The sequence below is a fragment of the Pituophis catenifer genome, unplaced genomic scaffold (assembly GCF_029215685.1).
Source record: "Pituophis catenifer annectens isolate HBS135680 unplaced genomic scaffold, rPitCat1.0.hap2 SCAF_7, whole genome shotgun sequence".
Lineage (NCBI taxonomy): Eukaryota > Metazoa > Chordata > Lepidosauria > Squamata > Colubridae > Pituophis > Pituophis catenifer.
The window spans coordinates 25497417-25520651 of NW_027256887.1; the positions used below are offsets into that span (position 1 = coordinate 25497417).

Genomic DNA, 23235 nt, shown 5'->3' on the forward strand with positions numbered 1-23235 from the left:
CATTTTGTCATCTGAAATATTTGCCTATAATAGTATGATTACTTTGCAAAAATAATATACATTCTGGATTACCCAAAAGTAATTTTACATGATTTTACATGTAAAAAATGGTTTTAACAGTAAAAAAAAAAAAAATTGGCCACGCCCACCCAGTCACATTACCCCACCACCACCACCAAGCCACGCCTACAGAACCGGTAGTAACAAATTTTAGATTTCACCACTGGTCTTGATAGACCTGAAATTTCTTTATACATTTCCTTTGAATGGATTAATATACCGTATTTTCCGGCGTATAAGACGACTTTTTAACACAGGAAAATCATCTCAAAAGTCGGGGGTTGTCTTATACGCCGGGTACCCGAATCTGAGTTGCTGGCGCTGACCGATGACGCTACGGGAGCGCCGACAACATTGAGGGGAAGCTGTGCCGATCTCGTCAAGGCTGCATGCCGCTGAATGCTGCACCCAGCTGGTTGCTACGCGGAGCTTCCCCCGCCATCCCAGGCATCCAGGGGGATATTACCGACACTCCAACTTCCCCAGCTGACCCCTAGTGATGGCAAGCCCCACCTGTCTGAGGAAGTCGGACCATCGGTAATATCCCCCTGGATGCCTGGGTGAAGCTCCGCGCAGCAACCAGCTGGTTCCAGCATTGAGCGGCATGCAGCCTTGATGAGATCGGCACAGCTTCCTGTCAATGTTGTCGGCGCTCCCGTAGCGTCATCAGTCAGTGCCAGCAACTCAGATTCGGGAAGCTGTGCCGATCTCGTCAAGGCTGCATGCCGCTCAATGCTGGACCCAGCTGGTTGCTGCGCGGAGCTTCACAGCAGAGAGAAGAAGCTGGATTTTGCTTTCTATTGCAGACACCAGATCGGCCTCCTGCAAGCTCTCATCTCTGGAGGAGCCCGACCAAAGTTTCCAGTGCCACTTCAGGGAGCGCTCCTCAGAAGATGAGATCTTGCAGGGGGCTGATCTGGCGTCCGCAATGGAGAGCAAAATCCAGCTGCTCCCCGGACCAGTCACCATTTACTGCTCTGAGTCCCAAGCAGCAGGAAATGAAGGCTGCCTTGCGCCGCAAATATACCAAGGCAGAATCCTGATGCTGCACTTTCAGCAGAGAGATGAGGGCTGCCTTGGCCATCGGCTGGCGCAAATATACCAAGGCAAATGCTCATGCCGCACAAGTTCAAGTAGTGCTTGGCTCCCACACTTCTTCCGGCCCTCAGTCTCTCAGGGAGATGCTTGACTTCCTCTCAGCCCCAAGACACTGGCTGGCCCATGAGATGAGAGAGAAAGAGAATGAGAGAGAAAGAGAGAGAATCAGAATGAGACAGAGAGAGAAAGAGACAAAGAATGAAAGAGAGAATGAGAGAGAGAGAATCAGAATGAGACAGAGAAAGAGACAAAGAATGAAAGAGAGAGAAAGACAGAATGAAAGAGAATGAGAGAAAGAGACAGAATCAGAGAGAGAGAGAGAGTGAGAGAGAGAGAATGAGAGACAGAGAAAGAGACAGAGACAGAGAATGAAAGAGAGAGAATCAAAGAATCAGAGAGAGAATGAGAGAGAGAGAGACAAAATGAAAGAGAATCAGAATGAGAGAATCAGAATGAGAGAGAGAAAGTTGGGGGGAGAGAAAGGAGGACAGAGAGAAAGAGAGAATGAAAGAGTGGGGGAGAGAGAAGGGGAGAGAGAAAGAGAGAGTGGGAGAAAGAGAGAGAGAAAGAGGGTGGAGAAAGAATGAGAGAAAGAGTGGGAGAGAGAGAGAAAGAGAATGAGAGAGTGGGGGAGAGAGAGAGAGGGGGGGGAGAGAGAAAGAGAGAATGAGAAAGAGTGGGAGAGAAAAAAAGAGAGGGAGAGAGAGAGAGAAAGCGAAAATGAGAGAGAGAGAAAGAGAGAATGAGAGCGAAAGAGTGGGAGACAGAGAGAGAGAGACAGAGAAGAGGGAGAGTGCCTGAAGGACCCCATCCCGTACTGGGAGTCCAGGTGCTTCAGCAAGCGGTGCACTGGATTCGTATTAGTGGTCCGCGAAATTTAAAATTATGAAGTTGGTGGTCCCTGAGGTCCAAAAGGTTGGGGACCCCTGGCCTAAGACCATCGGAAAACACATATTTTTGATGGTTTTAGGAATAACTTTATCGTTGGGGGTCACCACAACATGAGGAACTGTATTAAAGGGTCGCGGCATTAGGAAGGTTGAGAACACTGCCTTAGCTGCTTGCCTTGCTTCGCTTGCCTGAATCCATTCCATCAGCAAGCAACTCCCTGCCTGCAATCAAGCAGGCAGGGAGTTGTGGACTTCAACTCCCAGAATTCCTCAGCCAGCAAAACAAAGCTGGCTGAGGAATTCTGGGAGTTGAAGTCTACAAGTCTTAAAGTTGCCAAGGTTGGAGACCCCTGTTCTATTGGGTAAGTTTTTTTCCCCTTTGGGATCTTTAAAAAAAATAGTTAATTGGGTTTTTTTTTTAGTTGTTCTTTTTTAGACCTAGCCATTTAAAGTTTAGGAAGTTTTAAATTTAGCTTTCATATAAAAATAAAAATAAAATAAAATAAAATAATATTTGTGCAGCTTTCTGAGATTTAGTGTGTTTTTGTAGTGTTTCACTCTAACTACACAAACACACAAAATCTCACAAAGCTGTATGTGGAATTTTGTGTGTGTAAAGTGTGAAAGTTGGGTTTTTGGACTTTTTGTGGCTGTGTGAGGTTCCTGCTTGTTTCAGGGGCCATTTTGGGTCTAGCACAGCTGCTTTTACATTGTGGGTGAGCCAGTTGATGTTTTTTTTAATTTTTATTTGGTGTGCGTTGGAAGAGGGGTAGTCTTATACGGTGAGTATAGCCCAAATCCTATATTTTAACAGGAAAATTCGGGGGTCGTCTTATACGCCCAGTCGTCTTATACGCCGGAAAATACGGTATTTACATTGTGCATATATTTTTGTATTATACTAGTGTTTTCATGTTTATCAAAAATAAATCTTTAAATAAATGGAAAATAATCCTAAAAATCTGTAGAGTAACAAGCTGGAATGTCCCATTGTGATAATTCTATTGGGATCAAATATTATAGGTTATTAAATAGAATTATGCATACATTAAGTCAAAAAATCAAACTATAATTACTAACCAATCAATATATTTTATGAAATGATATTTGAAGCTAACAAATACATCCTTCAGTATTGAACTGGGGTATAAATGAAATTGATAAATAAATACTGTAAACCACAAAACAGTCTAAAAGCTACAAAGGGTAATAGTTAGCAACATGAAAAAATGCAAGATAAAGCTGTAAGGAATTTGAGACAGGAGGGTCTTGTACTATAAATCATATTAATTTATGTATTGTATTATTCACAATATTATGTTGCTCTCAGAAGTGTTGACGTGGGAGTAGAAGTTATGTTGCAAACCTCAGGAAAGTACAAGGAACAGAAATAAGGAACTTGTTAAATGTACTGATGAGCTTAATGACCTATGTTCTATATCATCCCTGTAACGAACTTATATTAAGAAACATATTACCAGAAGTGTTCATGGAAAGTAATAGATGGTGTACCCATATATGGAAATAGAGTCAGAAGCGTAACGCCTCTGGCGTGGCTAGAACTGCAAAATGTATAAAAGGTACACCTTGGGCGTAGCCCAGGGTTTGGAATCTGACCCAAACCTTTGCTAGCAAATAAATCTGTGTTCTCCAATTTCTGTGGTCTTGTCTCCTGCATTTGGAAAAGTGGGTTTTCCCGCTACAAATGTAATACTCAATTCAATGTGAAAATGATAAAGGGAAAGATAGTATGAAAAATTCTTGGTGATTCGAACGGAAGCATTGTGGCGAAGCAGTCCAGGAATTAGCAGGCTCCAATGAGCTCCACGAAAACACGGACTGACAAGCCACTGCCAAGGGGTCTTTGGACTGGAACTGTCCTGTAGGGATGGGGAAGAAGGAGAGGAACCTCGGAAGACCAAGAGGAACAGGCAAGTTCCTCAAAGGTCAGAGGAAACTCTCTCTGACTCGGCAGTGGGGGCGGCGGCCATTGCGGCTGCCAAGAAGCTGGGGCAACCGAGCTAAGTATTGAGCAGGAGCAGTGACTGGAACAGAGTTTTGAAGCTGGGTGAGTGACAGCCAACTCATAGGGAAAATAACAGCAAAAGATTTTTAAACTTGAAAGAGCCCCAGCATAAAACAGCGGCTAACGGGCATGGGGGTAAAGAAAGAAGATGTTTGAAGCGGAAATTTAAATTGACAAAAACCCGAAAAGAAAATTGACTTTTGAATAAAAATATTTGGACTTTAAAAATCAGAAGAAATAACCCCAAAATTGACTAAAGGATTGGAAAGAAAACAAGCAGATCCTTTTTTTTTTAATGTTAAGAAAAACAAAAGAGAAATGAGGGCCAGTACTTCAGTTCTGTGGGTGGGAGGGGCAGATACGGTGGGAGCAGGGGGCCAAACCTGGTTGCGGGAGTGCGCACCCACTGTCTTCGAGCGGTGGCAAGCTCTGGCCCCCAATGCTCTTCTCGTTTCCCGGGTAGCTCAGATTCTCAGGGTCCAGACCTCTGGCTGATGTTGTACAATGCCAGATTCGTGGTAAATAAAGCCCCCCTCATTTGTGATCTTGTTCAGGATGGGGGAGCGGATCTGGCAGGTATTACTGAGACCTGGTTGGGCCAAGAGGGGGGGTCCCCCTTGTTGAAATGTGCCCACCTGGTTTCCGTGCATTTCATCAGCCGAGGTCACAGGGTAGGGGCGGGGGGCTGGCGGTTGTTATAAAAGAAGGTCTTGGTCCGAGGGAGGCCATTGTTCCTCAGATTGCTGGATGTGAGTCCCTCCTGGTGAAGTGGGGGCATGGGGTACAGATGGGCTTGCTGATTACCTACCTGGCTCCCTGCCACATGGCAGCGGCCCTGCCCGAACTGCTCAACGTTATAGCCGGGGTGGCAGTTGATACCCCTAGGTTTATGGTCATGGGGATTTTAACCTGCCATCCATCGGTGAAGCGTCTGAGACAGAGCAGGAGTTCATGGCTTCCATGACGACTATGGACCTCACCCAGTTAGTGCATGGCCCTACTCACAGGGGGGGAAACACTCTGGACTTGGTTTTTGTCTCTGGTCAGTGGCTGAATGATCTTGATATAGGAGATATAGTGGTTGAACCCTTGTCATGGTCGGATCATTCTCTCCTTCACTTTGAACTTTGAACTGCTACACCCCGCTGCAGGGAGGCAGAACTGATGAGGTGGTTCTGCCCCAGGCGCCTGATGGATCCGGATCGGTTCCAGATGGAGCTTGGGCCATTTCCTGAGGCTCTGGCTCACAGTTCGACCGAAGACCTCGTGGCCACCTGGGATAGGCGGCCGCTGGAGCTTTGAACCGGGTCGTGCCTTTGCAGCCTCTGACTTGGTGCTGATTTCGCTTGTCTCCTTGCTTCACCGAGGAGCTGAGGGAAATGAAGCACTGGAAAAGACGCCTAGAGAGCGGTTGGAAGGCCAGCCTTTCTGAATCCGACCGAACACTGGTTAGGTCTCATATTAAGGCCTACCTAGTGGCGATAAAAGTGGCAAAGTTTAATTATTTTTCCACTCTTATTGCATCATCAGATAATCACCCAGCCGCCCTGTTTAGAGTGACCCGTTCCCTTCTCCATCTGGGAGTGCGGGAGGACGCCTTGGAGGGTCGGGCCGAGGACTTTGTACAGTAGCTGTATGACAAAATCACTCAAATTCGGGAAGACTTGGACTCTGATTGGGTAGATTCGGGTGGGGTGATGGAGGCAGGTCTTGAGAATATTATCTGGGAAGAGTTTGATCCTGTGACTCCCGAAGACGTGGACAGGATTCTGGGCAGACTGAGCGCGGCCACATGTTTATTGGACCCGTGTCCCTCCTGGTTGGTGCTGGCTTCCCGGGAGGTTACATGAGGCTGGCTCCAGGGGATTATTATTATTGCTTCGCTGAGTGAGGGTGACTTTCCCGCCACCTTGAAAGAGGCGGTGGTGAGGCCTCTCCTCAAGGAGCCTTCCCTGGACCCAGCAGTGTTAGCAAATTATCGTCCAATCTCCAACCTTCGCTTTGTGGCGAAGGTTGTTGAGAGTGTGGTGGCGCGACAGCTTCCCCAGTACCTGGATGAAACGGTTTATCTAGATCCGTTCCTGTCGGGTTTCAGACCTGGGTACAGCACAGAAACGGCATTGGTCGCATTGGTTGATGATCTCTGGAGGGCTCGGGACAGGGGTTGTTCCTCTGTCCTGATCCTATTAGACCTCTCAGCAGCTTTCAATACCATCGACCATGGTATCATGCTGCGCCGGTTGGAGGAGCTGGGGGGTGGGGGGCACCGTTTTGCGGTGGTTCTCCTCCTTTCTCTCTGATCGGTCGCAGTCTGTGTTGGCAGGGGGACAGAGGTCGACCCCGAGGTGCTTTGTGTTTGGGGTGCCACAAGGGTCGGTCCTCTTGCCCCTTCTGTTCAACATTTATATGAAGCCGCTGGGTGAGATCATCTGTGGTTTCGGGGTGAAGTACCATCAGTACGCTGATGATACTCAGCTGTACATCTCCACCCCAGGCCACCCCAATGATGCCCTTGAAGTGATGTCCCAGTGCCTGGAGGCCATGCAGATCTGGATGGGGAGAAAGAGACTCAGGCTCAACCCATCCAAGACTGAGTGGCTGTGGTTTCCGGCGTCCCGATATAGCCAGTTGGCGCCATCGCTGGCTATTGGGGACGAGTTGTTGGCCCCCACAGAGAGGGCTCGCAACTTGGGCATCCTCCTGGATACACGGCTGTCCTTAGAAGAACATCTGACGGCTGTGGCCAGGGGGACTTTCTATCAGGTTTGCCTGATTCGCCAGTTGCGTCCCTTTCTGGATCAGGACTCCTTATGCATGGTCATTCACTCCCTCGTCACTTCCCGCCTGGACTATTGTAATGCTCTCTACATGGGGCTCCCCTTGAGGAGTACCCGGAGGCTCCAACTGGTCCAGAATGCGGCCGCGCGGGTGGTTATGGGAGCGACATGGCACTCCCACGTAAGACCTCTCCTGCGCGAGCTGCACTGGTTCCCGGTGGTCTTCCGGGTGCGCTTCAAGTTACTGGTTACCACCTTTAGAGCGCTCTATGGCTCAGGACCTGGTTATCTACGAGACCACCTTCTGCCACCGGTAGCCTCTCACTGACCAGTATGCTCCCACAAAGAGGGGTTTCTCAGGGTGCCGTCGGCCAAACAGTGTTGACTGGCAGCCCCCAGGGGGAGAGCCTTCTCTGTGGGGGCACCTGCCCTTTGGAACGAGCTCCCCCCAGAGATACGGAGGAGCCCGGATCTGCGCACTTTCCGCCGTGCCCTCAAGACCTTTTTATTCCATCAAGCGGGGCTGGCCTAACCCTTTTTAATTGTTTAATTTTTAATTCGGATTTGTTCTTAAAAATAGGGGTGTTTTAATTAGTGGGCCAAATCTATTTAATATGTCTTTTAACTTGTTTTTAAATTTTATATTATATTTGTTTTATTTATGGCTGCTCACTGCCCGGAGTCCTTCGGGAGTAGGGCAGTATATAAATTGAAATAATAAAATAAAAATAATAAAATTGGAAATTAAGCCCTGCAATAGAAGTGCTGTACTAAAAAAAAAGACGAAGAGGGGATTGTTTAATTTAGACTGGACTATAAAACTGATTTGGCACTTTCAAAGTTAAAAAGAAGAAAATAGAAACTAGTAAAGACTGTTAACGTGGATTGAAACAAAATGGATACTTCGTTAGACTGCTAATTGGAACCGTGGATTGGATCTTCAGGAGAAATAAGAACATTGCAATTTGGAACTTTTGTTTTGGAAAACTCTGAACTTTAATAGTGATAACAGCTGTGAGAATTTTTGGGGAGGATTTCTTTGTCTGCAAGAGCTTGACTTTGGAAAAAGAAAAAGAAAAAAAGAAGAGGAATACAACAAACTGTTAAATTGGAATAATACTAACCTAGAAAGAATAAAATGGCACAGGAAATTAGAGAAATGATGGAAATGATGTAGTCATGGAAAACGGAAATAAGGGAAATAATTATAATGTTACATGGAGAACCAAAACCTGAGGATCCAAAAACTGTGATAGAGCATACTCAAGATGACGGAGAAGCAAGACATCAAGATTGAAAATAAAGAAGATAAAGACAATGTGATTGACTGTGGAAAATTAAATGATTATGTGGATAGTAACAATAAAAATGAGGCTTTTAGAGATTACATTGGGATTAACAATGGAAAAAACAGAGAGGGTGGAAAGAGACAAGGAAAGAAGGGTGGAATAGAAAGAATACAAAAAATTCAAAAGATTACACTGGGATTAACAGTGGAAAGACAAGAAAGAGAGAAAAAGGGTGGAAAGTAACAGGAAATACAGGGCAAAATAGAAGAGTCCAAGACTTTGAAATACAAAATGATTACACTGGGATTAATAGTGGGAAAATAAGAAAAAGGGAAAAGAGATGGGAAATAATGGGAAATTTAGGTCAAAACAGAAGAGTTCAAGATTTTAAAGCACAAAAGAAAAAAAGGGGGGAGGCAAAAATAAAAACAGAAAGGGAGAAAAGGAGAAAGAAATGAAAGAGAAATATGTTATATATATTTAGAATTGAAATATGAATTGAAGTAAGAAATAATGGAAAATCATATGAATATATAAATGAATTGAACAATAATTGGAACATTATAATTTGCATTTTTGGAGAGGATAACAGCTAGAATATTTTCAATTTTAATTAGGGAAATTGTAATAATTGAAATATTTTTAATTGTGTATTGTGGTGAAAGCAGAAATGATTAAGTGGTGGGTTTTGAGAAATATATGGGGAAAGCTATTTGGTTTATTATTATCATGTAAAGAGAAAATGTGGCTACATAATTAACTGACTTTTTAAGAAGTTGGACTTTATGGAAATTGTAATAATTGAAATATTCATGTTTATGATTATTATATAAAGAAAAATGATAGCTATATAATTGACTTTTATTAATATGTTGGGTTGTATTATTCAAGGAAATGTATGCTATAAAACAATTGGGTTTATTATTCTTATAAGAAATGAATGATTGTAACATCATATAATTAATTCATTTGGACTAAGATGATGGATATTGAAATAGATGACAATGGAAAACATCAGTAATTATAATAAAGGAATATAAGGAAATACTAGGAATCATATTAGGTTAGATCTTAAATTTGAGGGGTACAACATAAAATGGAAGGGGAAAATTGAAATTTGGTTAAGATAATAGGTTAGGATGAAGGGTAATATTGGTTTTAAAAAAAATAGAGAGAATAAGTATTATGGCAAAAAAAAAAAAAGAAGTATAGAAACTATAAATTTAGTTAAAATGACTAAAAGTTGTTTAAATTTGTGAACTGGCCAATACTCTGTTCAGAAAAAATACATTGTATGTTTGTATGTGTGTTTGTGTAAAAAATAAAAAAACTTTTTATAAAAAAAAAGAAAGAAAATTCTTGGCAAAGAATAAAGAAAGAGTTTTAAAAATACTAAGTCTCTAGATTAATATTAAATCTAGGGCTTCAGAGCCATGTGCCCAAATTGGCTACAGGAAAAATTGGAAGGTGTGGATAAAGTGAATTAAAGAGAAGGAGAAATGGAATTTGCAAGGACTAAACTCATGACAAAAAAATTTTTTCAACATATTTTCTCACAGCAATTTAAACACAGTTTACTGTTTTGTAATCTAGTTTGAGGTTTTTTTAAACAATCCATATTCAAAAGCTTGTTGTATATTTAATATTCATTAAATATCACAAAACCACAAAACCACAAGAGTGGTTCCTAACTATTTGAAAATGTGTAACTTTACAAGCTATCAAAACTTTTCCTGTGCAAAGCTCAAAAGTTTGCAACTGATGTAAAACTTCAGTTGGCCCAGTGAGAGTATTAACCCTTGTTTACTGGTCATAGATGTATTTTTAATAATTCATATTCATGGTGAGCACATCTGTTGTTTTTATTAAATATCTGTATTAGAATAGAAATATGTCCTGATTATGAAAATCCTTTATATGAAAGCAACCTATATTTCTTGGGTTTAATCGATAAATTAAAGTTCAGACACAGAGTGGAAACTTAGAAATAAGGCCAACTGTATTGATTGTGAGTTAGGAAAAATTCTATTCTATTCTATTCTGTTCTGTTCTGTTCTGTTCTGTTCTGTTCTGTTCATCTACCTACTCTACTCCATTCTACTTCACTCTGTTCCATTCCGTTCTGTTCCGTTCCATACCATACCATACCATACCATACCATACACCATACCACACCACACCACACCACACCACACCACACCAGTCAGTGGTGGGTTTCTCCCGGTTTGGCCCGGTTCGGCCGAGCCAGTAGCGGTGACGATATGATGTCATCGAACCAGTTCTCTTTGTCCAGGAGATGGGCCCTCCCACCACTGCGTTATTCCTACCTTTTATTTCTTTTTTAGCCCAGCTGATAGGTGTGGCAGAGTGGATTGCCGCACCTCAACTGGGCAGATCCCTAACCTGCTTGTGCAGAGCGTAAGTTTGGCGCGCATGTGAGCGAAGCGAGTCAATCTTAAAGTTAATCAGGAAGAGCTGGAAGACGTTTCCTTAGATCTCCACCAAACTCATTGTTGGAATGTCAGCGATCTAATGTCTTCCAGCTCTTCACGATCAACTTTTAAGAGTGGCGAGAAGCCAACAGCAAAAGAAGCAGCAGCGGAGGTGACAGGGCGTATGTGTCCCTCCCTCCACGGTCCTCTCCTGGGTGATAGCCAGGGCTCTGCTACACCTCTTTATCTCAGAGGGGCGGTGTCTGACTCCAAGTCCTTGCAGAGGGACACACACACACACATGCCCGTCGCCACCGCTGCCGCTTCTTTTGATCATGAAGAGTTGGAAGACATTTCCTTAGATCCCCGCCAAACTCATTGTTGGAGCAAAATGTGGCAGCCATGAGCTGCGCTTTCCTCCAAGTCTCATCCGAAAAGCTTTGTGCAGAGAGAAGCACCTGTTTCCCTCTGCTGCCCACAGCGCTTAGAGGAAAGCACGGCTCATGGCTGCTAAATTTCACTGTGCTGTGCCAAATGCTTTCCCATAAAGAGCAACGAAGGAGAGAAACAGCTGCTGACCTGGAGAACACATGGACTGGAGCAGCTCCGTGTGCTCTCCACTGGCTGTTTCTTCCCCTTCACTAGTGCAGCACAGTGAAATGAAGCAGCCATGAGCTGCGTTTTCCTCCAAGTCAAATCCAGAAAGATCTGGCTGGGAGGGGTGCCAGCTCAGGGCAGCTGCAGTCCAGATGAGCTGAGGAAATGTGGGGAGCCTCCCAGGTGTTGCACTCCCCTCCCAGCCTTCGCCCATGCCTCTGTGCCTCCAGCATCTCTGTGCCTCCAGCATCCCCAGAAGCTGCCGCCGTTGGAGCCGTGACAGGGACGGGGACAGCCCAGTAAACTGGGTGCCCAAAAACGGTGCAGAGGCATGGGCAAAGGCTGAGAGGGGGGTGCAACACATGGGAGGCTCCCCGCAGTTCCTCGGTTCATCTCGGCTGCAGCTGAGGCCACTGCCCTGAGCCGGTGGAGGTCGCGCAGGGCATGGCTGAGAGCATGCTAACCTTGCCTTCCCCGAGTGCCGGATTCTGCCGTTGCCATTGCCCTGGCCTGCCTGGCTCGCCCCCGGCTGGCTCCACGCTCATGCGAGCTAGCTCGGCAACAACAATGCCAAAAAGTTCTCTGGTCGGCCAGCGAGAAGGAAGCTGCTTCATGCTTTTCCTCCATTGCCCTTCCCGGCTGAAAAGCCATGGCTAGTGGGCCATGGGAACAAGGTCACCCTCTTGACTGGGGGACTGGCTGCGTCGTCAATGAACCCTGAGGTCCAGAGGGAAGCCTTTCTCCTGCACGCTCATCTCGTGGACAGGATCCAGCTGGCAGGAGCGGGGTGCTCTGGCTGCAACCATGGAGAAGGCCCATCAGAGGTGAGAAGGGGTGCTTTCGGCAAGGGAGGGCAATGGAGGGAAGCTGAGATGATCACCGCCACCCCACCATGTCCCGACCTGGATATGTCAAAAATGTTTTTTGACCCGAAGTGTCAAAAAAAGGTGTCAAAAAGTCCCAAAAATGTTCGCCACCATTTTGGTGGGTGTGGCTTGGTGGGGGGGTCATGTGACTGAGTGCATGAGTGATGTCAAGTTGGCCACGCCCACTCAGTCATGACCCCCTCCCACCTAGCCACACCCACAGAACCAGTAGTAAAAAAATTTAGAACCCACCACTGATACCAGTCCATTCCAGTCCATTCCATTTCAGTCCAGTCCAGTCCATTCATCTGTCATTCTATTTTCTGCCTACATGTTAACTGAAATTGAGCCCACTTGGAATATTTGGATACTGTTTATTATATTCTCATTACAACCTACATTAAGTCCCAAGGTTTAAATGTTTATTTTATGTTGTCCTTGCTTTTTTCTACTTCCAGAAACACTTTAAGATGAGTTGGCAAAGAGAAAGCACCCCTTATTCAAATAAAAACCTATTTCACAAAATAATAAGGTGATTCAAAGTTAAACAACATGTACTTTTAAGTATTCCCAATTCAAAGTATTTTTGTACTGAAACCTACACCAACACTTCTTATACACAAAATCAAAAACCAATAAAGTACTCCACCCTCTCAAATATGCTTTCATTCCACATTACAGAATGAACATTTTCTCCTGATATCTCAGACCTAGAAAGTTATGTAAACTATTTTCTTCTGCTTTCATAAGTGCATAATTGCATTTGATAAAATACCTGACACATCTCCTGTAATTGCTCCAGAGAAATTTGATGATAAATTTATCAGGAACAGATTGCACACCAGTCAACCTTTCAATGAACAAATGTCTTAATCCAAGATGCCAAATAACTGAGGCATGAACGGAGGAGAAATTACATGACCACTCACTTGACAATATATAATATGAATGACGTGCAAAAATAGGATATTTCCAGAACGCATTCAAATACGACAGTACTATCTTGCAGGTGTAATACATGAGAAAAAAGGAGATGCACTAGTGCTGAATATCTGAACTATATCTGAATATAGTTCCAAATATACATATTCAGCAGCTAATCTGACTTTCTATATGCATGACTTTATGGGGATTATCAGATGACATCAGAACTATAAGATGTCCAAATTGTACAGCACTTTAAATGAGATTTTTATTTATTTATTAAGAACATTTATATGTTCAACTCACACGCAGTGAGTTGGTCAACTCACATGCAGTGACTCTGGATGACTTACCTAAATCAATCCCAATACAAAAGCCAATAAATTCCCACCCCTCCTGGCCCAACAATTAAACCAACCCCATGATTGGCTCCATATCACCATGGGATCCCCAGGTTCATTGACAAAACCATGTTTTCAGGGTCTTTTGAAATATGTCAAAGTGAGGACCATTTATTTTTGCATGATGTTTCATAGGGAGAATGACACCCCAAAGGCCCTTCTTAATCCCACCAGATGGAGCTGCTTAAGAAAGGGGACTTGAAACATATCCTGCCTCTGCACTCTGGTTGATATAACTGTGAAAAGATGTTTCTTCAAATAACCTGATCTCAGGCCATATAGGGCTTTAAAGCTTTAAAGCAGGGCTGTCAAACTCTCAGCCCTCGGACCAGATGCGTCACATGCTGGCTATGGCCACGACCGGTTTAGTGAGGGGAAAAAAAGTCCCGATACGTCATGTGACACTGCTGTGACGACATCAGTTTGACATCCCTGCTTTAAGGCCAGCATCTAGAATTGGATCCAGAAGGAAATCAGCAGAAAATGTAGCTCCTGTAGGAGAGTGACAGATATGCAAATCTAGATTTTTCACAAAATCAAGCTACCACATTTTGAGCCAATTGGAGTTTCTGGATACTTTCAAGGCCAGCTCCATATAGGCAGTGGTGGGATTCAAGTAATTTAACAACCGGTTCTCTGCCCTAATGATTTCTTCCAACAATCAGTTTTCCAAACTGCTCAGAAAGTTAACAACCGGTTCTCCTGAAGTAGTGCGAACTGGCTGAATAATCAGTAATCAAAATAGGTGGTGACTAAGGCGTGGGTGACTTATGAGAAGTATTATTAGTCCAGGAAAGGGCATAACTGATGCACCACCCGCAGTTGCTCAGAGACCTTCTAGCCATGACCACCACCTGTTCCTACAATTAGGATTGTAGTGATAAATAAATCAGGCTCTGTCTTTGAACCTTTGATTTAACATATTGAAGTTTTTAAATACTTTTCTTTGCTTACCATATTCAGCAACCAAGTGGCATGCATTTGACTTTATGACATAGTTTGCTTACCACTTTTGGTAGCAGGATCGCAAAACAGAGTGCCCGAAAATAAGGTTTATTCATGGAACAGTAATATTTTACTATACTAGAAATAACTTGTAGAAGATCATATAATAGCTCAGAATAATATTTCTTGATTCTATTTCTTTCAGATCATACTTTGATTAGCTACACTTAAATATAACTATATATATATTTCAAAATGATGTGTTTGTTTTTTTGAAAAAGTAACTTTAACTGTAAGTTCATTGTAATTTAGAAATATTCATTTCTTTATTTAGAAATATTTAGTCTACTTCTGAGTGTAGATTGGTCTAGGATCTTGATACACATTGCTCCATTTATAAGATCAGCATAAGAAATAAACTTGCCTGTTTTTCAACAAAAAAGATGTATACTGTAGCTACAAACAATGAAATGAATGGTATATGTATGGAGATCATATAACCTTATTCTAAATTATAAAAATGTTTTAATTATTTAAAATTTACACAGTATTTCCTATAATGTACTACAATTAATTTTAATCATCTTTTGTCTTCAAGTAATTTTTTTATAATCATGATGAAAATTTAGAAGATTGAAGACTAACCTCTTCTAACTGACAGGCTTTGATGACACTCTTATATCGGTATTCATCATAAGAAACACCAAATATTATGTTTTCTTTAATTGTTCCAGGCATGATCCATGACACTTGAGGGCAAAAGGAAATTCTTCCACTGTGTTTGATTTTACCTTCTAAAGGTTCCAGCTCTCCCATGATCAGCATTAGAAGAGAAGTCTGTTATTGAGAATGTTAGCAATAATTAATATTTGTTCATTAGGTCTGTACAACATATACATTAAGTTCTACTAAACTTAACCGTTCTTATTCTGCTATTTTTAGACTAATGGGACATACCAAGGTCAGATTTAATCTTTAAAACAATATTAGAGAAATGTTTAAATGTCTGCTTAATTCTAGTACAATTATTAAAAACTCAAGAAAAACAGTCTAGATCAGGGCTTTAAAACTCACGGCCCACGAGCCAGATGCGTCATGTGCTGGCCATCCCCACACCTGGTTTAGCAAAGGGGAAAAAAGTCACGATACATCATGTGACGCCATCGTGACGATGTGAGTTTGAAACCCCTGGTCTAGATATTAGCATCTTAATTGCAATGTTTCAACTTTAAAAGGCAAAAGAAATGTGAAACTCTGTAAACTCTAAATCTGGTGCTTACCTGTGCCTTTTAAAAATACAATTGATTAATTTTTAAATAATTATATAAATAATCTGTGCTGATCTTGCATTTCTTGATATTTATTTCAGCATTTTATTTCAATACTCCTTTTTTACTCCTTTTGACATTCTTAGCATGGAAATAAATATGAAGTCAGGCCTGGTATGAAAAATTATTGAGCACAATAAGAGTAGAAGAACATGTTTTAACATGAATTAACATGTTTATATTTTAGCAATCAGGCTTTTTTTTTTACCTTGCCTGCTCCAGTAGATCCAGCAACAGCAAGCAGTTCTCCCTTTTCAATCTTGAAGTTGATGTCTTTAAGGACAGGAGTAAAATGAAGAGTGAAATTAGTGAAGAAGAGACCACCATTTGTTGATGATATCTTATTATTACCATTCTCCTGTTTTGTTTTTGTAAAGATCTCTCCACTTCCCTGAAAAGAAAGAAAGCAAGAAAGATAATCCTTCAAATTGTAAAACACCAAAGAGTAATGTTCACTTGTTTGATTATACTGTATCTGACTTTACATTTTGGACATTTGTCATAGATAATGTTCCCACCTCCTATTTTTATCACAATAACAATATTGTTATTATTTATTAGCTTTTTATCTCACCTTTATTATGTTATAAGTAACTCAAGGCAGCAAAGATACATAATGCTCCTTCCTCCTATTTTCCCCACAATAATGGGGTGAGAGAGGCAGAGGCTGGCCCAAAGTCACCCACCTGACTTTCATATCTAAAAGTAGAACTAGAATTCACGGCCTGGTTTCTAAGCCAGTGCCTTAACCATTAAATCAAACTGACTCTTCTTTTGATCAAAATATTGCATGGACCTAGTTAATTGGATATATTATTGCAGTCAAAAGTATTACAAGGAATATAATACAAGACTGACTAATAACAACAATAATAAAAATATTACAATGCCGATATATTATGACACCTTAGGTTCTTGGGAAGAACCAGTACATATGAAGGCCAATACCAGCTAAAGAAGTGATAGCCATGGATTTACATTGTTAGTTGTCAACGTGGACAACTATATGTCATATACTCTGACATGGAGAGGTTTGTAATATAACAATAATGCTACTTATTAGTATTAGAATGCAAATCATTTTCTTTCAGTAATAATGAACTAGTTGAAGTAGCTCCAATTGCTGCTACATACTCATATTTTAAGGGTGAAACTACTCTGTGAGTGCAGTTAGCCTTCCTAGAGTGTGGTATGATGTCATGCAACACTAATCAAATTGTATTATTACCTCATCCCAAAAAGCTGTTACTTTATCCACTTCAAGGCCTGTGGTTGTTAAATTATATTCCAGTGTTTTGTATTCTTCTTTTTGCAAAAAATCCTGTAAATTTAATTGTGACAGTTTTAAAGACAAATGTAACTTACTGAACTTAGGATATTTAAATGCTTCTTTTTTATTTTTCACTTTTCACACCAAATAATGTTAATTAAAAGATGGAAATTAATAACTATAAATAGCCTATCTATTCCAATGAAAATGTATATTGAAAGATGTGACATGATATGGTGGGAAAATGTCATTATATAAAATGTTATTATATCTGGATTGTTATTACTTCTTGAGTCAAAAATACGAACCAGCCAAACTCACCTCTGTTAACCCAAACTATGCCATAGTCGCTTTCTATTACAATAGTTGGACTAGTAATGTGCTCTATTTGGGGCTATCCTTGAAGAATAAGGGAAAAGGGAGGGGGGCATGGTTGAAATCTTTAAATATATTAATATGAATAAGATTCTAGAAAGCAGCATTTTCAATATTAACTAAAAATGAATAGCTTCAACTGACAGGTGGAAAGTTCAAAAGTAATGTTAGAAAGTTTTATCAGATAAAGAGTAGTGGGGGCTTGGAACCAACATCTAGCAGAGGTAGTGTGTTAATCATCTGAGTTTAAACATGCTTGAGATAAACTCATGGCCATTATCTGACAAAAATGTAAAAAATTAAAAGAACTCAAAGGGCAGACTCAATGAACCACTAAATCTTTTTCTGCTTTCTTTTTTCTATGTTTTCTATGTCAGTTTTCTATGTGTCTATAAAGAAGCTACAATTGGAATGGAAAGAGGCAGCATAGGCAATTTCCTTAACAAATTTATGTGGCTGCCTATCTTAATGAAATAACTCTGGGCAGTTAACAAAACACATGCATTAAAAAACCACACTATAAAGTCATGAAATAACAGAAAATTTAACATTAACCATTAACCCACCAAGTGCTCTCAAAACACAGAATAGGCCACAAGTACTTGTCTCAACTAGCATAGTGATCTCTGCATTTGAGCTAGGTCTTCAAGACTTTCCAGAAGACCGACAGGGTTGAGGCCATTTGAATCCAGAGATGAGGCTGTTCCATAGGGCAGTCATTAGAAAAAGTAAATACCCTGGCTGGTTCCCACTAGATGACATAGTTTCACAGAAAACACTTGCAATATATCTACTCTTCCATAACTGGTGGGGTAGGCAGGTTCTAGGACCCATCTGTGAGACAATATAATGGATGTGCCCCAATATATTTAGGTGATCAACAGCTCTGGGAGATCCATTAGTTGCCTGTGGGCTTCTGAATATGATTCAAGGTGCTATTTGTCACCTACAACAATCTGGGCCCTAGTTATCCAAGACATCATCTCCTCTGGCAATCATCTACCTATCCAGCCATATACTATAGCATCAACTATCTCCAAGTCCAGTACTGTCATTTAATGAAACCTCAGATCTGGGCTTTTTCCTTCACTGCCCACATCATCTGGAACACCTTCCTGGTGGAATTTCTGCCTAAGTTAAAACTGGTTTCCCAAATAGCATTTAATAAAAGTCAGTAAAATAATACCCTAACATATTTTGTATGATAAGGTGGCAAGATAAGACACCACAAAAGAATAAATTATAACGTGCAAGGAATTAGGTTTAGATACTATACCTGTATCTTGTTTATTGCTCCAAGAGAATCATACCATGTCTGCACTGCCCAAGGGAACTGTCTAGTGACTGTCATTCGAAGAACAATGCAGTATGATATGGTAGTAAATATTTTTCTAAGAAAAATTCCATGGCTCAGTGCATATGGAAGGACAGCCAAAAATACCACAAAAAAACCAGAGAAGAAGAAAGCTGAACTATTGAAGTATCTCACATAAGCAGCTTTTCGAGTCAGGTTCAGTTCACTTCTGTAAAATGATAGGCAAAAACTGAAAATCCAATACAAAAATTGAAATTCTACATCTAGAATGGTCTAATTCTAAAATATGAAGCAATTATGAATGCAAATAAGAAAGTTTTGAAAGTTACATTAGTTTGGAATGTGTATTGGAACTGTGTTGAAAATTCAGCTGCCAATCCTTCATCAAATTATATTTTACTTAATGTCCATCTCACCCTCCCTCTGGCAGCTTAAGTATTCTCAATACTTAAGTTGTCCCTTTTTATTCATAACAATTAAACTGAGTAATAGAAATTGACAAAAAGATTGTCCAGTAAGCTTTAGGGCTAAGTGGGAAATTTAAATTCAAGGAATTTGCCACAATTCTATAGTTTGCATGAATTTTGAAATATGGGGCTTACTTCTACAACAACACTGTACTTTCTAAGGCAAAGTGCAGCTCTACAACTTCAAATTAGACTGAAACCATCATTTAGATATAGCTGGCAAGTTATGACATATTGTATTTGCTACTGCATCTGTTTTTCTGTCAAAATGCTAGGGATTTCAAAAAATCATATAAGTCAAAGAATCTATGGATAGGGCCAGAATAATTATTTTCTCTATGTAAATATGGGTATGTCTGTGCTAAGGAAGAGTAACACACTATAAAAGAAACAAGAACAATGAAAGCAACTTCCCTTTTCTTTTGTCTTAAAATTTATTTCACTTTATCTCTAATATGGCTTTGAAAAGATTCTAGAGCTAAAGTTTTCAAACTAAATACTGCCAAATAAAGTAATTCAAGCATTTTCAGAAATTATCTCCTTGCATTACTTCTAGAAAGAGGAGTCTTGAAATACACATTAACTGGAGAAGGAAAGCACAGTAAATGTTTGCCCGTTAACTCGTTAGAATGCAAGGGTTTTTGTACAACAGTTCAGGAAACAACAAAGCTCCCTATTAACATAAGTCCAGCTAGAAATATGTACAGTGACATAATAAAGAGAAAGCAGTAGATTTTGTTTTAAAACACCCTTCAGCAGAATGCTGTAGCAATAGGAAGTTAATCATTCAAAGATCATGCACCATCAAGGTTGAATTGAGAAGAAAAGCTCTTTCCCCAGAGATTTTAGTAGCCTTGAGTTGATATAACCAGTCAAACACTAAAGCAGACTATAAAGAGTTTTAGGGAAAAAATTGCAGAACTAAATATCTGTCTAAAAAGACAGCAAATCAAATTCACTGTTGAGATTTGGAACATGATAAGATAAGAGTGGGGAATTCTTTGCCTCAAGATTATGCCTAAACCAGGTACAATTAAATGATTTTGATTTGGTTTCAATGGAGAGAAATAAGTCATGTAAAATGTAATATTATTGTTATTCTAAATAGCAATAGTTAGTATTACATGAAAAATCAGTTTGACACACCTCCATTTAAATATCTTTAGTACTGAAATAATCATCAGTATTAGTGAATCAGTATACCGGTAGGTGAAACAGTTAAGGACAATTTGGAAAAAGTAAATGAGAAAGTTAAATACAATACAAATTTGAAACAAGAGACTAGTATTTTAATGAATGAAAATCAGAAATGGCTATTACTTTTTCTTTAAAAAAAACAAAACAATTTAATACTGACAATGTATAAATTTATTGAAATATTTTTGATAAATATCAATTTAGAGCCTCATTGCCAACACTTTTCTATTTCTATTCTGAGCTCCTTTTATTCCTTTCATTCTTAAATATTGTATTTCAATATCACCCTTTCAAGGTATTCAGGATCTTCAAATTAGATTGAATTTCTTTTACCTTAGAAGATTTATATAATCTGGTTGTAATTTTAGCATTCTTTCTATTTTCTAAAAAAGTAGAGTCCCTAATAAATTTTAACTGCAGTTATTATTTATAATTTGTACATTGTGTACCAGATACTAAGTCTCCAAGTTTTTTTTTTTTGAAAAAACAGAATATAATGGCACACCCAGTTCTACAATAAATTCTGCAAAACAAATAATAAACTATTTATTAAGGAAAACATAGAGTAATCATACAATATTTATGGAAATGATTCATATTATTCTAAATAGCAAATAATATAGTCTCAGATACAAAGTCTGAGAAAAATACCTATTCACAAATATGGATTTATTATTTGTCAAAATTTTTCAGCACAGGGGTAGAATTACACAGGAAGGTGAACAAATGTTTATTTCCTGCTTCATTGACATTTGGTGTCCTTTTAAAAATAAACATCCTGCCAAATGATACAATTAAAAAAAACACCTGAAAGAAAACCTAAAAATATGTTCCCTAGAGCAGCAGCCCCCAACCTTTGGGGCACCAGGGACTGGTTCCAGTGGACCGGAGTTTCGTGTGCTGCCTGCATTCCATGGATAGGGCTTCGCTTGTTTGCGGGGCCCAGTTTCTGGTATGGCGCAGCCCAGTGCCAGTCCATGAACTGGGGATTGGTGATCCCTGCCCTAGAGTTCCATGCCAACAACTCCTAAAATGTCAGCTGGCCTCCGAAAAATTAAGGAGAGAAGGAAATTGGAAATAGGGCTCAAGTTTAAAACGTTTCCATTTATATCATTATTTTTTAACAATCTCCGAATAAATTGCATATGGCTAAAGTTTCATTTCATTCTGTATATCTGAGTTTCAGATGATATGAAATTCAAAACAATTCTACACTATCTAAATCAGGTATCCTCAACCCCGGGCCGTGGCCCACTAGTGGGCTGTTGCTTATTTGGAATTGGGCTGCACGAGAGGCAGCTGGTGCACATGAGTACATCTGCAGTTCAGCTGTGTGGCATATACATATGCACTGATCTGCTGTTTACATGACTTGAGCTGCTTAGGAACACGTGTGTGCTCCAGCCCACTGTTTATCCAGTCCGGTTCCCCTCTCCCCCACTCCAGCTGGGCCTCCAAGCTGCAAAAGTTAGGGATGCTCATCTAAATGACCTATTGAAAGATGACTTCTATTCATTATATGGATGATTTCCAGGTAAAAATATGAGAACCAGGTGTGACTCCTGGGTAAAGTGATTTTTGCAAAGTACTTATTCAGATAGGCCATCATAAGATAGACAAAGACAGACAGCACATCAGGTAAAAATAATTCTTTGGATCAGCATGACCCAACAGTTTGATTACAACAAGAATAAAATGATAATTATTATCTTACAAACTAAACTTTTATCTCATTGTTGGATTATGCAACATATATGCCATGCATTTAAGATGGACAAATATAAATACTTACTGTCGCAGACTTTCAATCATATTTTCCATTGCATCTTCCCAACAATAAGCCTTTACTGATTGTATATTCTCTATCATTTCTGAGGTAATTACAAGTCTTTCGTTGATCTTTCCTGCTCGCTGATCTCTGTAGATAATTATGTTCTGTATTTAATACTCATCTTACTGAAAATCTGGTAAACACTGCACACAATATACTACCGGTATCAATAAGGTATCTATTCATTCCATAAACTAGAAGCGTACAGAAAATTGCACTTGTTTGTTATTCTGGTAACAAGTTCCTAAAATCCTTAAAATGTCCTTTGATACTGTTCAAATGATTCTCCAATAGTTTTTAAAAGCTGCATTGGTATAGATGTGCCATTATGTAAAACTCAATGCAAAATACAGAGCTAAAAACCAATAATTTATTTGAGAACAGTAGCCTTATGTATATATGTAAAAAACACTAGCTGTGTGTGTGTGTGTGCGTGCGCATGTGTGTGTTTCCACTGAGTCCATGAAATGTTTTTTTCTGAATAATATGTAACAATAAACATTTTTTTTTAATTTGATTTATATGCCGCCCTTTTCCGGAGACTCAGGGCGGCTTACAATGCGTTAAGCAATAGCCTTCATACTTTTGTATATTTATACAAAGTCAGCTTATTGCCACCACAACTGGGTCCTCAATTTACCTACCTTAGAAAGGATGGAAGGCTGAGTCAACCTTGGGCCTGGTGAGATTCGAACTTACAGTAATTGCAGACAGCTGGTGTTAATCACAATGCTATCAGTCTGCTGAGCCAGCAGGCTCTTTAAAACATGTACATAAGGGGAAGTATCTTATAGTACAGCAATCACTCATGCCCCTTGCCATTTGGAAGTTGAAAAAGCATGCAAAGTATTGTGTTAGCCCTAAAGTAGGCCTTGCTTAATTTTTTAAAAAGATGGTGGGAAATCATCAACTATTATTACTTCTACCTGTGCCACAACATTTCTTTTGTGGGCTTAAGTCTTTTTGCCCCACAAAAGGTTAAATATAGTTGTTAGGAGTCAAAGAGTTACCCATTTAACCAAATTTTGTTCTTTATTTCAACCACTGCCAGTTACTGGAATCAAGGCAAAGGAATATATACTGTATTGTATCAGGACCACTTGTTTGACATTATTCCTTTAATTATAAGTATATAAATTACATATAG

The 23235-nt window shown here is 40.1% G+C and overlaps 1 protein-coding gene across 1 annotated transcript in view; it reads right to left on the minus strand.

The window, feature by feature from the left end:
* Positions 1-23235, minus strand: part of CFTR (CF transmembrane conductance regulator) — a 129577-nt gene that overhangs the window by 55856 nt on the left and 50486 nt on the right. The window contains exons 9-13 of the mRNA XM_070947559.1: positions 22050-22175; positions 18555-18801; positions 16862-16954; positions 15842-16024; positions 14951-15142 (exon numbers count right to left, since the gene is read on the minus strand). Of these exons, the coding sequence (XP_070803660.1) occupies positions 14951-15142; positions 15842-16024; positions 16862-16954; positions 18555-18801; positions 22050-22175 (841 nt within the window). The remainder of the gene's footprint in view (positions 1-14950; positions 15143-15841; positions 16025-16861; positions 16955-18554; positions 18802-22049; positions 22176-23235) is intronic.